Genomic DNA, 18321 nt, shown 5'->3' with positions numbered 1-18321 from the left:
TGCTGTGGGTTGAATTTCTTTTGGTTCTCTGTAAAACATAGTGTGCCTTTTCAGCTGTACAATATAGAGAAGGTAAATTGAGTATAAGACCTATACTTATATACTATACTATATTTAGCAAACAATAACAAGAAAAGTGTGCTCCTCATCTGAATATATGTCATGTCTTTGTTAGGAATTGCCTCACAGGGATAAAGTATTTAGTGTTTTTTTGTAAGTTAACTCACGACAGTACTGTCCGGTGCAGTAGACAGAGTCCACCCAGAGGTTGGAAGAGCCAGTGTCAATATGAACGGTGAAGGACTGTGGAGGGTTGCCTATGGAGATCACCCCATAGTAGTACATCTGCAGGGGACACACAGCATAGATGAAGTAGCCTATATTGGTGGAAGAAGTAAAAGTAGTAATATGTCCTGTATTGTTAATTTTACTTGAGTAAAAGAACAAAAGTATTAAATAAAAAGTATAAAATGTAAAAGTCTCATTGTGCAGAATGGCCCTTTCATCCCCCCCTCAATCTGTTATGTTTCTCTATGGCTGTAATATGATGAAGTGTAAATTATGTAAAAGTTTGATATTCTGCTGGCCTGGACTTACGTCGTAATAATTGGTCAAAGGCTCAGTTTCAGTCTGGAAGAACTCAGCATTGGGATAGAACTTCTTGACAACCTCCTGTGGAGATTTATGCGGAGATTTCAGCTTGATCAGGGGCATCCTACACACAGTGAGAAAAAGATCACTAATATTACCAAGCCCTTTCTGATTATCCTTTGCAGTGCAGTGGATGAATGAATATAGTTTATTAGTCGGAATAGCTTTGAAAAGATCAAACAAAATAATTAATTCATCGTCATTTCCATCGGGACATGATGACAATAATGTCATCAAGCTTTGGCTTAAAATAATATAAATGTCTTTGCACTATAGGCTATACTGCATACTATGAATTCTGTATATCCTTATTGCTATATTGTTCTCTCATCATATTCTGTACATAGGCCTATACTCCATTTAATATTTATTGTTGGTGAAGCTTTTTCTTTTTTGTATGTATTTATTTTTTAAACTTGTACTATATTGTGTTGTTATGTTAGCAGAGTCTGTGGAGCATGTTACACCAAATTTCACTGTGCACATTTGTATAAGAGTGAGTAACAAATAAAACCTCTCACGAATCATATCGCTTCATTCAGCCAGGTGGCTCTTACCTGTGGAGACATTCAGAGAGAGCCACCAGGGCACAGAGCACAACAAGCCACTTCATGGTTGTTAACTTTGCTGCTGCAGAGAGTGAAAGACACTTGTCCTTATATACAGTCTATTGTGTCCCGAAAATGCCTTTCCATGTCACCAAATAGCATGATAACTTGGTGAGATATGGCCATATCTCTGACAATCCAAGATAACTAGTTTTAATTTGCTTTTACTATACTTGACATTCAGACCAGAAGAACTTTGCCAGAGCTACTGTACTGTATGCTGGGCCGGTCCTGAGCAATCTGGCGCCCCAAGCAGGGTTTTTCGCGGTCCACCATACATAATAGCCGGGGAGCTACAGGCCCAAAATTGGACAGGACCTCCAGAGAGAAATGTTGCCTTATATCGGTTGTCTATGGTGTGTTATACAAAAATGGCCATAACTTTTTTTCATGATATTTCCGGCAGAGCAGGTCTCTCATTCAGTGGACCTTAATGACCAAGTTAATAGAGAAAACACAAATAAAAAGTACGGCATGACATCACAGGTTAATCATTAACCGTTGAGCTTTTGGGCCTCTGGCTACCCGACTAAAAAGTTCACAGCCCGTGTGCACTTATGCATGTACTTATGCAGGGGCGGGTAATTATCATGCAGGTGTATGTGGGTGTATAGACAATAGCTCACACACACACACACACACACACACACACACACACACACACACACACACACACACACACACACATTAGGACGGCCAATACTGTCAGAGCACTGGTTGTTATACTGTACATGATAGAATTTAGGGATTACGGACTGATTTAATGAGATTTATTCTCACATCACAGTTTTGCAGGTAAAAAAGTGGCTGAAATTCATTTTTTCAAAGAAAATCAAAGAAAAGGAAGAATCCTGCCTTGAAGAGATCAAGGCAGGACAAATAAATAATGTTGAGCGTTTTTGCCACAACAAGTACAGGTAAAGGGTTTTCTTCTGTGTGGTTCTTAGATATGTAGAAGATTTTGCCACAAACGGACGGTACAAGAAAAAGGTCTCTTAGTTTATTTACAGGCATTTGCTACAAACTGTACAAAGTACTCCTGTATCCTTATGGTTATGGCTGAGTCATAGTGACATAAGCGTGACGACATGGTACGCCCGCCCGCCGGACGGACGGCCTTTGCTCCCTTAAGTCAATTTTATATAGGATGGAAAGAGGGAAAAAAAGAAACATCAATTTATTTCGCTTTTTTGCTACAGTATATTTTATTCAAAATTTGATATAACAGATTTACTATTACAATTTGGTCAGTTTCACAACGGCCTCCTTAGGAAATCATAGATGTATTGATTATCCATTGGGTTGCTTGGTTTGATTACACAGCCTGGGCCAGTCCAACGTACTTCGCCCCGACGTCAAAGATGGAATAGTACTGCCTCATGAAGACATCTCCCAGGATCCACAGCTGGTCAACTCCACCACCGCTGCCAAGGCTGTCAAAGCCAGTGCTGCAACCAGAGCCCCACTGGAGAAAGAGAGGAGGACGTGTATTTTCACTCGCAAAGAATTTGATAGTTTTACATGTCTTCTTCTCATCTGTAACTGAACACTGTATGGGTCGGTACATTAGAGTGGGTATAAACTGACCTGCATAACGTAGGCAGAGGCAGGGATGGTGAAGGCATGTCCATTGAGAGTGAAGGTCACATCAGGCATGCTCTGGATGTTCTGACAGTTCACTGTTTTCTGTATAAAGAAAGTTATGTGTTTTTCGTTTTTCTTTTTAGCAGCAACAGCAGTGGTACTTAATTTTATTTTAACCACTTTGTGCATTTTCAACTTATAATTGGTCCTCATGCTCATTATAAGATGGCATGTAATTTCGTGGTCTGAGTCTCAGAGCAGTTATTTGGACTGTTTATAAACCTGCCTGCCAGTGACATAATCGGTAGGTTTTTTATAATGCCAGTAGCAACAATAGCTTCTATTTCAGCACGCTAACTTTCCAGAAAGAGAAAGACTGTGATTTCTATTCGCTTTGAATCTCCATCGATGATGTCACTGGTAGGCAGGTTTCTGAGCTGACACAGAGTGGATAGATGGAAAGTGTGCAATTAGTAATTCCGAATTTGTATTTCTTTATTATTTTTGTCTGTCTACTCTTTTCTAATTGTGCATATAGGGGTGGAGGAAGCGAATAGGAATGCTACACCTGTAGCAGATACTAATATGAGCCTGTGTGATAACTTATGTATATTCTAAATTGGGGAAAGAAGAAGAAACTGCAGGTATCTCACGCTGGTGGTGCTGGCTCCAACCCAGGCATTCATGTTGTTTATGCCATTGCTTGGGCCAACAATGAGGGCAGTGCCGGAGTCAATGATAGCATGGCAGCCACCGGCACAGGCCACAATTTGTCCGTTGATGGTAATACTGAGAAATGGCAGAAGCAGAATTAATAGGAGTATCCTTTGTGTAGGCAATGTGTTTCTGGTATCAACTTTTCAAAAGTGAATAGTGTGATAGTGAAATGTATTTTCACCTGTCCATATAGACCTGATACCAGCTCTCAGAGATCAAGGGGATCCAGGTGATTTGTCCGGTGTAGTGGCTCTCATCAACACCACCGAAGATCAGCTCACTGCCCTGCTGTTCATTCCTAGCAGGGAAGACACATATTTTAGTAATTAAATGAAATGATCATGCACACATGCGCTTAAATATACTGTACAGTATATATACATGTAATGCATACAGTATACATTCCTGATATACTTGTACTGTACATGTACTACACAAACATCATATTTACCATTGTACACAAACAGACACTATGCCATATAGTTAATTACCGGCTCAGGTACAGAGAGAAGAGTTGCTGAGACACCAGGTTCTGCTGAATCATATTGTCAAAGACAGTCACCACATTGTCAACAGCAATGGACTGGAAGGCAAGTCCAAAGATGCCATCACACGGCATGCCGCCAAGCATAGAATCTTCCGTCTGGGACATTCCAAATGTCTGCTGGGCCACAGTAACTCCAGCAACCTGGAAACCAAGGTAACCAATTCAAGTATATCTGGTGGAGAGGACATAATTGTCAGATTTGCCAAGTGGTCCTGGCTTCTTTCAATTACCTCGATAGTATCAATGCCCAGATATCCAGTCATGTGGCCTGAACCATACTGAATGGACAGTGACTGGCTGCCCCACTTGAAGGTGGATGACTGCTGTGGGTCGAATTTCTTTTGGTTCTCTGTAAAACATAATTGTGTCTATTAGCTTAACATTTGAGAGAAGCTATAAATTGGACTGAGTCAATAAGAACTATTATTGGAGTAAGAAAACAAGTCTTCACTACTTATTTAGCAGCAACAGTATAGTAACAAACTATATACAAATTGGAAATGGGTGGCATAGGGGTTGGTCCATTCTTCTAGCCTGTTCCACTTCCTACCCAGTGTACCCACGGTGCAGCTAGGGGCTTTATGGCAGACATACGTATAGGCCCCCTGACTGTCTGTACTATCGTTTGTTAGAATTTGCCTCTCAGGGATAACTAAAGTATTGTTGTTTTTTAAGTTAACATTACTCACGACAGGTCTTGCCGGTGCAGTAGATAGAGTCCACCCAGAGGTTGGAAGAGCCTGTGTCAATTTGAAAGGTGAAGGACTGTGGAGGAGTGCCAATGGAGATCACTCCATAGTAGTAGATCTGCAGGTGACACACAGCAATGAGGTCATAGGTCATTGAGCGGTGCCATTATCTAAATCTGCAAAGTAACTATTAACTAAAGTTTTCAAATATTGTAGTGGAGTAAAAAGTACAATATGTAGTGGAGTAGAAGTATAGCCCAATTCATTCTTATAGTTGAACTGCCAATCTGTTATTTTTATGTTATCTTTAATGGACGATGAAGTCAATCAGGTTTAAAGTTTGTCATTCTGATGGCCTGAACTTACGTCGTAATAATTGGTCAAAGGCTCAGTTTCAGTCTGGAAGACTTCAGCATTGGGATAGAACTTCTTGACGACGTCCCGTGGAGATTTGTGTGGAGATTTCATCTTGATCAGGGGCATCCTACACACAGTGGGAAAATGTTCAGTAATATTACCAAGCCCTTTTTATTATCCTTTGCAGTGCAGTCAGTGGATGAATGAACATCTCTGAATAGCTTTGAAAAGGTAAATCAAAATAGCTTGTCATTTCCATCGGGACATGATGGCAGGATTGTCATCAAGCCTTACAATAATACAATTTCTTGACTTTGTATTATGTATAGGCTATATTATTCTCCCATCATAATTATTCTGTATCGCTGCTAAATGTTTTTCTTTCTTTTACTTAAAAAAAAAAACTTGTATAATATCCTGTTATTAAATCCAGTTGTTATATACTGTATTATTAGCATAGTACGTGGAGCATGTCACACCAATATTCCATTGTGCACACTTAAGCCTACAGGAGTGAGTGACAAATAAAACCTCTTGAATCTTCAAACATCAACAAACTTCATTCAGCCAGGTGGTTCTTACCTGTGGAGACATTCAGAGAGAGCCACCAGGGCACAGAGGACAACAAGCCACTTCATGGTTGTTAACTTTGCTGCTGGACTGAAAATATGGTGAGAAAGACGCCATCCTTATATACAGTTCATTGTGTTCCCAAAATGCCTTTCCACCAAATAGCATGATAACTTGGTGAGATATGGCCATATCTCTGAAATGCTTTTACTATATTGACATTCACATCAGAAGATTTGTGCCAGAGCTATACTTTACTGTATGTACAATAGTTGATATAGTCTTGGAAAGGGGATATGGAAATAACTTTGTGTACTTAAAACAGTATACCGGTATGTAGTTTGGGGGTATCAGTGGCCACTTTGGACACAAATATCATGGCAGCTGCCAATGGTATGGACTTCATTACCCAATCATTACACCAGAAGATTTCACAAGGACGTGCTGTGATTGGCCAGTCTTAGCTTTGACTGGCAGTTCTGCCTTGATGCCGTGGCAAATGCTAGGATGAAACTCATTGTCTCCCCTAAACTTAGTAATACAGTTAAGTCCCTAGCAGAGTCCCCATGCAAGCATAGCCTATAGTAGCATCATTCTTCAAATGGATATAAATGCTACTATGATGTTGTGAAATTGTGTTACCTGAGATGGTTGAAAAAAGAAAAATGTATAAGTTCCATGGTTCAACTTTATTGTCAACAATACCAGTTACAGGGTAAAAGGCATGTGAAACATCTCTGAAACAACTACTGAAAGTTCAAGATCTCAGGTGCAAAAATGCAGAAAGCCTTAGAGATATGGCCATATAGTGACATGACTAGTCTCATGCACTCTACCTGATCAGAGCGGCTATTCAAACTTCTCTGCCTACATACTCATACCTGGCTTCTCTCCTGCTGTGCGGACGTGCACCGCTGCTGCTGTCTCCCTGACTCGCTTGCTGCTAACCTGCTGCTCATGAAGTTTTTGCAAATCCCACCGCCTCCCCTGTAGGCTCTGTTTCTAGATCCCCCTGCATGGGGGTCTTATTCATTCCCTGTAATTCTATGTGGCTTATAACTTAACTAAAATGTTAATGTTACAGGGAATGAATAGGGACAGAGCCCTGACGCCTATCTAATCTATGCTTCATATATCTATGCTCAATTATGCTCAATATATTCTAAATTCATTCTAAGAGTTGTCTGACTGAAATACTAATATGTCTCTGGTCCTCTCTGTCTGTGTTTTGCATGCCTGTGAATCTCACACCCATACAGCGTACACCCATACAGTATGTGTGTGTGTGTGTGTGTGTGTGTGTGTGTGTGTGTGTGTGTGTGTGTGTGTGTGTGTGTGTGTGTGTGTGTGTGTGTGTGTGTGTGTGTGTGTGTGTGTGTACCATAGACTGTAAAAAATATATGGACAAAGCGTTCGCCGGGTCTGATATGGACGTAAAATGAAGCCAGTCAGTCCTTGAATTGTAAATCGCCATCTTTCTAGATCCGTTTGGGCCCAGCTGGCCATTGGCTGGCCCAGACAACGAGGCGGGACTTCCCCCCTTCTTCTTCGTTGGTTTTTATTTTGACTCGAACAGGGGGGTGGCTCCCGATCATAGACTGTAACGGTAGCCATGCCCCTCAGAACATACGCGACTTTATGGGACCATCATTTTCCAAAAAGAATATTATGACATGAGAAATGAGACTTTAAACTAGTGACTGGAAGCAGAAAGTATTCATGACCATGTCTATTAAGGTAATACAGTTTATAGGTGAAGTTGGGCCAAGATGACAGCGCCACAACAGGCCATTATATGAACTTTCAGGATGTCCCGATTTCTTTAGTGGCTTCACAAAATATCTGTCTGACTGCCCCCCTGGTGTGTACAGACAATACCTCACACAGTCTAAGTCTAGGACGGCAATTTCATAATACTAGAGTGATGGCAATTGAGAATGCAAAACCCATTGGGTTTGTATGTTGTTGTCATTTAGGGTTCACGGCCGTTCCATCAGGCACACACAGATTCTGTGCCTTTATAGATAGATGAGGGGAGAAAAAACATTTATTTCCCTTGTTTGCTATAATATATTTTATTCAAAATATAACATTACATTTATTATTACAACTTAGACAGTTTCCCATTTGTGCAAGTACTTTACAACCATACAATCATGGAAGTCATATAGAGTTATATTGATTATCCATTGGGTTGCTTGGTTTGATTACACAGCTGGGGCCAGTCCAACGTACTTGGAGCCCATGTCAAAGACGGAGTAGTACTGCCTCATGAAGACATCTCCCAGGATCCAGAGGCTGTCAACTCCACCGCCGCTGCCCATGCTGCCAAAGCCAGTGCTGCAACCAGAGCCCCACTGGAGAGAGAGAGGAGGGTGTGTATTTCACTCACACATAATTGTTGATAGTTTGAATTTTAGGGTCAGTGTACATTAGAGTGTGTAGACTGACCTGTTGAACGTAGGCAGAGGCAGGGATGGTGAAGGCGTTTCCATTGAGAGTGAAGGTCACATCAGGCATGTTCTGTTGGTTCTGGCAGCTCACTGAGTTCTGTATAAAGTATATAATGTGTTTTTAGCAGTAACAGTGGTGGCTGAATTCAGCGATTGACCAATCAGAATCAAGCATTCAACCAAGCCATGTAATAATGCTCATTATGAGATGACACCATATCTGTTTACGTGGTCTGTGTCTCAGAGGAGGGCTTTGAACAGTTTAGAAACCTGCCTACCAGTGGTATCATTGCCTATAGGCGTTTTTTTCTTCTTTCTATTTTTGCCATACATTTATTTTGAATGGCTTATAGTTCGGCACGCTAACTTTCCAGGAAGATAATTTTTGCTGAAAATCAATTGTGTGAAAAATTGTTGTTTTTTTACAACTTTCCACTGTCCACATTCCACCAATAAGATGCAGAGTGAGTTGATGGAAATTGTGCAATCTATTGTGATGATCTAACTGCTCCTTTAATCGAAATGAGCATCTTCACACATCATTCCTACTCACACAAAGACATGAGCCTATAGGAGGTGTCCAGGTGGTCATTTTGATCACTTCGACCTGTGTGTTCTAAATTGGGGGAATGAAAACGGCAAGAGCAGAACATGTATGTAACTCACGTCGCTGCCGCTGGCTCCAACCCATGAGTTGATGTTGTTGATGCCGTTCTGTGGTCCCATAACCAGAGAAGTGCCAGAGTCAATGATAGCATTGCAGCCACCGGCACAGGCCACAATATTTCCGTTGATGGTAATACTGTTAAGAGCAATAGAAGAAGCCGAATTAATAGAATTATCCATGTATAGGCAAGGCTTCGCTGCTGTCAACGTTTAAAAAGTGCATCGTTTCAGTAAAGTAGAAAGCAGTAAAGTAGAAACCTTACCTGTCCATCTTGATCTCATACCAGGTCGCAGAGGTCAAGGGGATCCAAGTGATTTGTCCGGTGAAGTGGCTCTCGTCATAACCACCAAACACCAGCTCACTGCCCTGCTGTTCATTGCTAAGGGAGCAGGGAAGACAAATATTTTTGTATCAGAGGAAATTACGTTTAAATATACAGTACACACATGCAGTATATTTACCATTTTACACAAACACAACTGCACACTATTTCAGTACCCGGTCAGGTAGAGAGAGAACATTGGCTGAGACACCAGGTTCTGCTGAACCATGTTTTGAAAGACAGGCATCACGTTGTCAGAGGCAAGGGCCTGGAAGGCCATTCCCAGGAGACCGTCTGTGCTCTCCTCGTTATCCTCCGTCTTGGCGACTCCAAATGTCTGCTGGGTCACTGAAATCCCCCCAATCTAGAAACCAAAGTTAGCGGTTAATAAACGTTCCTACTCATGGTGGAGAGAGGCACAATATGCAGATAATGTGTGAAGTCCTGGCTGCTTCAATTACCGCAACAGTGTCAATGCCCAGTTCTCCAGTCATGAAGCCGGACCCATACGTAATGGAGATAGCCTGGCTGCCCCACTGGAAGGTGGAAGACTGCTGTGGGTTGAATTTATGGTGGTTCTCTGTAAAACAAATTGTGTTTTGTTTTTTTTGGCAGAAGGTAAATTGGATATTCTATTACAGACCATGTGTCTTGACTCTTCATGTACAGTATGCAAATGTAGGCAATTATACAAACTGAACCTTTCAACAAACAGTAACAAGAAATTTGAAAAATCTTTGTCCTACAAAGTCTGTAGAATGTTGTGGATCATAGAATAGAATAGTCCCAACTCCTTGGGGTGTTTACTTTTTGCCACTGTATACTTGCACATCCGTGAAATTTCAGGATAACACATTGACACATTGCTGGCCTGGCCTGGAATTGAACCTTGGGCCAACCAGAGCCTCTGGCTTCCCATGGGGGCTCACTAACCACTCAGCTAGGCATCAATCCATGCACTTGGGCCCCTTATGGAAGACCTTCACCCGGGCCCTAACTGTCTGTACCTCAGGGATAAATTAAGTCTCTTTTATTTTATTTTACTTCACAGTACTCACGACAGGCGGTGCAGAAGACGGAGGACACCCAGAGGTTGGAAGAGCCTGTGTCAATTTGAACGGTGAAGGACTGTGGAGGAGTGCCAATGGAGACCACCCCATAGTAGAGCATCTGGAGATGACACAGCAATAGATGAAAAACATAACAGGTGGAAGAAGCACTCAGATATCAATACCATATAGAAATACTGCTACAAGTTAAAGTCCTGTATTCAAAATTGTACTTGAGTGTAAAAGTATTTGGTTTGATATACTGTACACAAAGTACAACATGTAAAAGTCATTAATTATGCAGAATGTCACCTTTAAAATAAAATACATTTAAAAAATGACATTATCTACAAGCTCAAAAGTTAGTTTAGTAACTTCAAATTATTGTGGTGGAGTAAAAAGCACTATATTTAACTCCTACTCCTAGTGGAGTAGAAGTAGCCTATAAAGTATAAAGAAATGACGAAAATATAATTACCTCAAAGTCTTACTGAAGTAGGCTACAGCATTGGGGTAAATGTGCTTACTTACTATCCACCACTGCGTTTAACAGAAATGTACAATAGCATATACTAGAATATACATTTATTGAATTCTGAACACAAAAGGACGGACACTAAAGGACTGAAGATTTAGGTGATTAAAGTGCTGCTTTTACAATAATGGCTTTTACAATGTCCCTGACTGTCATTCATTATAATGAGACTGTCACGCCTTGCTCCTCTGCCTTTGTATTTGAGCATTAACTTAGGTCCAAACTACTGGACTAATATTATGTGGCTTGACCTTAATGGTTATGTGGTTGTTTTATGTTCAGTACTTTGCCATGTCTTGTTCTGTTTGGTTTTCTGTTACCCGGTTGGTTTTGTGTATCTTATTTTGTAGTATGGTCCCTAGTGTTTCCTGTCTGCCTAGTTACTGTTCCCTACCTTGTCTCACCTACCTTGTGATGTGTCAGTGTTTTCACCTGTGTCCTCTTTGTCCTGTTAGCCTATCCTGTGTTTGATTGTATTTTGAGTTCACCTGTGTCTAGTTAGTCTTTGTCTATTTATATACCCCAGTTTGTTCAGTCCCTTGTCAGATCGTCATTTCATGTCAGAGTGTCAGTGTCTACTGTGTACTTATTTTGCCTGCCCCATGTTATGGGAAGTTTAAGTTTATTGTTTAATAAACATCCTGAACTTGGAATCCTGCCTTTTGGGTCCTCTGTTCGCACCCTGACAGACGAACTAAAGCCTAATTCATTCTTAGTTGTACGGCCAATCTGTTATTCTTATAATTTATTCAACAGTTGTACAATGTATAGTATATGCATTTTGTCAAAGTTGGACATTCTGCTGACTTACTTCATAGTCATTGGTCAACGGTGCCGTGGCTTGGAACTCCGCATCGGGGTAGTATTTCTTCAGGTACTCCTGTGGAGACTTGCGCTTATGTTTCCCCTTGATCAGGGGCATTCTACACACAGTGAGAAAATAATCAGTAATAAAGTCATGCACAAATTCAGCTCTTCACCTACTGCAATGCAATAATATTGCATGGCAATAGAGGTTATTATCTCTGTCCATCCATTCATAATAATGCATTTTAACAATAGGAAACACAGCCCCTTACTTTATGACAATCAGACATTCAGACTTCTGAATGAATTAGTGTGAAAAATAGCCTTGAATGGCTTATCGCTTCCATCGGGACACTGACAAGATTTTCATCAAGCTTGCAAATAATTACATTTCTATATGTTGCACTACTTTATGTATATACTGCATATTATATTCTGTATATGCAGATTGATAATTTATCCTCCCATCACATTCTGTATACCCTCTTATCGTTTGCTGTTAAATGTTTTTCTTGTTTTTACGTCTTTACTTTATGAACCTGTATTATTCCCCGTAATTTAATCTTGTTGTATATTGTTTGAACAGTGTGTGGAGCATATCACCTCAACATTGTGCACAATTGTATACGAGTGAGTGACAAATAAAACCTGAATCTTCATTCATACATATAGATATACACGTACATACAATAGAGGTGAAGAAATGGCTTCAGTCAGCCAGGTGGTTCTTACCTGTGGAGACATTCAGAGAGAGCCACCAGGGCACAGAGCACAACAAGCCACTTCATGGTTGTTGCTGGAAAGAGTGTGAAAATATGGTGGAAGACGCCATCCTTATATACAGTCCATTGTGTCCCAAAAACGCCTTGTCACCAAAAAGCACGATAACTTGGCCATATCTCTGGAAATGTAAGATAGCTATAGTTTTCTGAAGTGCTTTTACTATTGACATTGCGATCAGATACGAGTTCTGCCAGGGGTACTGTATTGCACTCTAGTTGATATCAACATATTATTGGAAAAATGATGTTGGAAACACTTAGTGTTGATAAAAGAAGATTACTGGATTGCAATTCCAAAATAAAATAATTAGTATTGCATTTTGTTTGCATTTGTGCATTTGTGTTTGTGTTTACAACGTGACCCCACGCAAGCACATAACCTATACAGTAGCCTGAGATCATTGAAAACAATTACTGTATGTCCCTGTTTTTTTATTATTAAACAGCTAAATAATAATTGTCCAACCCTGAAGAAGATGTTACTCAATCGATCAGTCCCAAGTCAATAACTGTCAATAACTTTTGTTATCCCCTCTGAATGTCTCATGAGTCGAGCTGTAAATGTTTAACAACCTGTCAAGGAATTGTTAGATTTAATTCAATCTTGTGAACCAAATGGACCCATTGCGAGTCCATTTGGTTCCATTTGTACACCCTCAGATTTATGGGGTTCCCTGGGTCTAATATATACCAAACAGGGGGGTTCTTGAAATGAAACAGTTTGAGAACATGCTAACTTACACTTTCTGATGCTTTAACATCTCTCTGCGCCTCATATGAAGTCAGTCTAACATTTGATGATGTTTTTTTTATGTAACCATGTAAACTTGGCACCATATCAACACTGGTTACCTAACCTTTGAAACGAGCCACAAGTTCACTGAGCGAGTGTCATGTGTGCGATATGTAGGTCAAGGTCACACACCGCACACACGCACGCACACTCAAGCACATGCATTTCAGGAAGCCAATTTTATAAATGCCATTTCTTTATGTAGTTGATACTTCTATTGATCAAATTCTACTATTCTTGGGGACATTTGGCCCTCACAAGTAGCCTACCGGTATACAAATAAAAGTAGGCTACACACACACACGCACGCACGCACACACACACACACACACACACACACACACACACACACACACACACACACACACACACGCGCACACACACACACACACACACACACCCACCACACACACACACACACACACAGTTCAACAATTAATTTATGTCCACACACAGGGAAAGCATACAGGAACACCAGCCTCTGTCACCAACAACACCAACAACAACAACAACAACCACAGTAGTTAGGCCCTTGCGTGTTAGCGGTACTTCCAGCAGGGTGCCTCTCCCTGCGGCTGGCTCCCGTGTCGTGCCACACATGACAGCGATTAATCACCTCGGCTTCCTGTTCATTCCGCCACGGACCCACCAGGCAGGACCACTCTGGTCAGGAGCTGGGAGACTGCGGCTAAAATTAGAGGCCGGCTCACTCAACAACCCGATTGAATGGCACCAAGTGTGTGTGTGTGTGTGTGTGTGTGTGTGTGTGTGTGTGTGTGTGTGTGTGTGTGTGTGTGTGTGTGTGTGTGTGTGTGTGTGTGTGTGTGTGTGTGTGTGCGTGTGCGCGTGCATGCGTGCATGCGTGCGTGCATTTTATCGTGATACTTGTGAGGGCCACAAAATGTAGTGGAATTTGATGCATGGTTCTAAACATATTAGATTTAGACATGACTTATTTTTAGACAGTTGTGCGATACTGTCGCACATGTATCCAAAATAGCCAAGCTGTGCTCAATGTGCAGTTGTAAAATGACCATCCTCACAAGTACAGTAATACAGTGGCGCTGCATACTGTAAGGTCCTGGGGGGTCATTTGAAATGGGCCCTTAAGGCTCAAATAGTTCATCAAAGGTCTCTTCTTGCACATCCTGGATACAGCTTGTTAGTGTCAGGTGGTGAAACAGCCTGTCTAGATTATACATTTATATGAATTCTGAACACAAAAGGACGAACGCTAAAGGACTGAAGATTTATGATGATGATGTTGTCAGTTTTTTTATGTAACCATGTAAACTTGGCACCATATCAACACTGGTTACCTAACCTTTGAAACGAGCCACAAGTTCACTGAGCGAGTGTCATGTGTGCGATATGTAGGTCACGCGCGCACGCATCTACGCACGCACCCACGCATGTGTTAGGGTTGGTGAAGAATCAGAAACAGCCACGCATTATTGCCACTTCTTAATTTTGCAGATTTTGATCAGCTTAGTTATGGTGTAGAGCATTTTGGTGAAGAGGAAAAACGAAGGAACAATAACAGAGCCCTGTGGGACACCGGTCAACAAAGTATATGTACAGTAGGTTTAAGAGATTACTAAACGTTTCAGTCAAGAACTTCTTGGTCCTTAACTGAAACCTATTCTTACAAGTGAGTGTTTTTGATTCTATATTGTCTGCACTCTCATATTTAAATGAACATTGAGGATGTTAGTGTGAATATGTGTGAGCATATACATTTGCATGTACTGTATGTATGTCATTATACTGTGTACAGTAAGTATAGGCTATATTGTGGTTGTTTGCACAACATCTGCATACCGGTATATGCGGCAGTTTGTGAGCCGTGTTGTTTTTCAGACTGCTGCTGGAGCAGATCAGGGGGACCGGTCCCAGTGGACTTCCTGTTGCTTTTGAGGCAGATGCCGCAGATCCCCGGCACCGACCCAAAGATTCTCTCTTTTAACCCCTTCCACTCCACTCCACCACCTACCTACCTCCCTCACCCAGACAGCCACCAGCCCACCACCTCTCATCCATCACCACCCAGTTAGCTGGAGCCCACCTCTGACCCTTTGGAAACCAAGGTATTAGCTACCTTATCAGAGCCACGCTCCCCCTGTCACCCCCTTCCCTCCACACGCCCCAGTGCGCGCCTCCCCCGGAGTTTAAATGATAGAAACAGCATGAAATAACAAGGTGAGAGAGAGGCTGCAGGCGTGCGCTTGCTGCTTCTCGCGTTGCATGTAAACCTAGCCGGCCTGCGCTTTAGTTGGAAACAAATGCAGTACTGATAGAGGAGGCGCTGCTCAGTGTGGGCTTTCAGCTCCAGGTACGGAGTGGAGGGGATAGGAGGTGAGGTTAAAGTTGTGCGTGTGTGCGTGAGTGTGTGTGTGCCTGCATACGTGCATGTGCGTGTGTGCGTGCGTGCGTGCGTGCGTGCGTGCGTGCGTGCGTGCGTGCGTGCGTGCGTGCGTGCGTGCGTGAGTTTGTGTGTGTGAGTTTGTGTGTGTGTGTGTATGGAGTGTGTGTATGGAGTGTGTGTGTGCGTGTGTGTGTGTGTGTGTGTGTGTGTGTGTGTGTATGGAGCACAGGCGCAACTTCACTCGTTAACTGATGTGAATGAAAAATGTCTGTTGTTAATCAGTCATCATATAGAGATGTTCATAGTTAATCGTTAATCGATTAATCGCTGTTAAGAAATTAGTCGGTTAAACTTAACAGTTAATAACTAATCGTAATTAATCGAAATTATGCGGCTCTATCATTGGGTGGTTTTCTGTGAAAGTAATGCTGTCTGCGGCTGCGCACGCGTGTGGCCGAGGAATGCACATACACAAATGCCGTCGCCTGGCCCTGTATCGTCAATGGTCAAATAAATATTGGATTCAGGAATATAATATGCCTTTTGTATTATTTCTGTATATCAGCAAAATGTAGATTTGTATGTTAGACATTGCGAGAGAATTAAGATTCTCAGATTTTTTACAAAAACGCTGTGTATAAACTAACCGGTTAATCGATATTATTCTATTCATTACTATTTTGATTCACCAAATAATCGAGGAGCATATATTTTTTAGATAGGCTAAGTCAACATTCTAATTAATTTAAAAAGAAATGGACTAAATTCTACTATATCTTAAAGAATGTATTATTTTAATCAAATCGATTATATTTCATTAAAGATTAGTTTGATTAAGTGTTGCACCCCCTGTAGTTCATTCGTATACATCTTAAATTCTTAATAATGCCAACCATATAGATTTAGATGATCATCTTTTAGGTTTTACTGTGTGCCAGCATGCATGGACAGCTCTAGCTTTAGGTTTTACTGTGTGCCAGCATGGACAGCTCTAGCTTTAGGTTTTACTGTGTGCCAGCATGGACAGCTCTAGCTTTAGGTTTTACTGTGTGCCAGCATGGACAGCTCTAGCTTTAGGTTTTACTGTGTGCCAGCATGGACAGCTCTATAGCTTTAGGTTTTATTGTGTGCCAGCATGGACAGCTCTACCTTGTACAGTTTTATGAAACATAATGGCTACGTATATGGTCCTGATTATGGCTGGTTGACCCACAGCGTAAAATGCATAAACTACAGCCTGACCGATGGCAGATTTTGGTGTCTGATGCCGATCCTGATGAGAGTCCAACGGTCAGTTTGAGCACTTTTACCACAACAAGTACAGCATCTACTAGAATATACATTTATTGAATTCTGAACACAAAAGGACGAACACTAAAGGACTGAAGATTTAGGTGATTAAAGTGTCTGCTGCTTTTACAATAATGGCATACAATGTCCCTGACTGTCATTCATTAGATAATGAGACGAACTAAAGCCTAATTCATTCTTAGTTGTACGGCCAATCTGTTATTTGTCTTATTTAGTTAACAGTTGTACAATGTAGTATACATTTTGTCAAAGTTGGACATTCTGCTGACTTACTTCATAATCATTGGTCAACGGCGCTGTTGCTTGGAACTCAACATCGGGGTAGTATTTCTTCAGGTACTCCTGTGGAGACTTGCGCTTATGTTTCCCCTTGATCAGGGGCATCCTACACACATATGCTAAGTAGATATTTACAAGCTTTTGCCACAAACGGTACACCCAAAAAGGCCTGTTAGCTTATTTACAATCTTTGCTAGTACAAACTGTACAGCCAAAGGGGAAACATAGGGATGCCAGGTTGAAAGTGATCAAAACTTGGGACACAAAATTGGCTGCAGAGTCGATATCGATGACAACAAAAATGTAAAGTGGCTCTACAATAAACATACATGTGAACTGTGTATCTCTGTCTGCGCCAAACAAATTGCTTAAAAATGTCCCATTTTGTTCAACTAAAACAGTCTCGGATAACATTTTAAGAGAGAGGTAAGCAAAGCAGATGCTCAATTTTGATTAATTTCACATTTACTAAGCATGGATAGTTTTAAACTGTAGGTCGTGTATAATATTCAGAACCTTCCGTGCGGTGATGTCTGTCTGGATGCAATCTGGGAACACATTGGGTAGAAAAAGACTGCCGAAGCACTCCAGGTTAGAGAAGAATCCTTCTGGGTGCAATTAAGGCTCGATGATACAATACATGACAATACATGACAATACTCTTCACATTCAGTACAAAATAATGAAAGACGATAATGTATATGGAGGATCTGTGGAGCTTATTTAGTCTTGATGTAAACAGCATAGCAACCGCATGCAGGCAGTCGAGGACTACAAGATTGTAGAAAATATTCTAGCCAAATTGTTATAAAAAATGTTTTAATATGTCACACATGTTACCATATTTGGTAACCATTTGATTAAGCAATAAGCCACATGAGGCGGTGTATGGTTTAAAGTGATTTAGAACAGCTAAGTGGGGTTTAGGGAAACATTGCTGCTTATCTTTTATAAACATCACTGTACACCATGAACTGATGTGGCTTATTGCTTTAAGACACATTGCTGGCACAGAGTGACTCCTAAAGGAAACATGCCCACAATGAAAGCTATACCAGTCAGTATGTTTTATGTCCATTGGTTAAAGTAAATTTGTATCCATTAAATAAGCTTTAAGATTTTGATGATATTGCGTGTGTGTGTGTGTGTGTGTGTGTGTGTGTGTGTGTGTGTGTGTGTGTGTGTGTGTGTGTGTGTGTGCGCGTGTGTGTGTGTGTGTGTGTGTGTGTGTGTGT

At 41.2% G+C, this 18321-nt stretch overlaps 2 protein-coding genes across 2 annotated transcripts; both read right to left on the bottom strand.

Moving 5' to 3' along the window:
* Positions 1-2574: 2574 nt before the first annotated feature.
* Positions 2575-5791, bottom strand: LOC308321741 (pepsin A-like; the record flags this gene model as incomplete). The annotated part of the gene is made up of 9 exons (XM_080772828.1): positions 2575-2724; positions 2847-2945; positions 3497-3632; positions 3742-3858; positions 4052-4248; positions 4338-4456; positions 4797-4914; positions 5163-5280; positions 5736-5791. The coding sequence occupies 9 exons, from the start codon at positions 5789-5791 to the stop codon at positions 2575-2577; spliced, it is 1110 nt and encodes a 369-aa protein (XP_080628954.1).
* A 2139-nt stretch (positions 5792-7930) lies between these two features.
* Positions 7931-17191, bottom strand: LOC308321740 (pepsin A-like; the record flags this gene model as incomplete). Its single annotated transcript, XM_080772827.1, has 10 exons — positions 7931-8080; positions 8175-8273; positions 8843-8978; positions 9106-9222; positions 9342-9529; positions 9627-9745; positions 10224-10335; positions 11561-11672; positions 12245-12288; positions 17081-17191. 10 exons carry the CDS (start codon positions 17189-17191, stop codon positions 7931-7933), a joined length of 1188 nt encoding a protein of 395 aa, XP_080628953.1.
* Positions 17192-18321: the final 1130 nt, after the last annotated feature.

The sequence above is a fragment of the Protomyctophum bolini genome (assembly GCF_963924005.1).
Source record: "Protomyctophum bolini genome assembly, chromosome: 9".
NCBI lineage: Eukaryota > Metazoa > Chordata > Actinopteri > Myctophiformes > Myctophidae > Protomyctophum > Protomyctophum bolini.
Note: the sequence above shows the minus strand (reverse complement) of the source record. Positions and strands in the feature narration are given on the sequence as shown.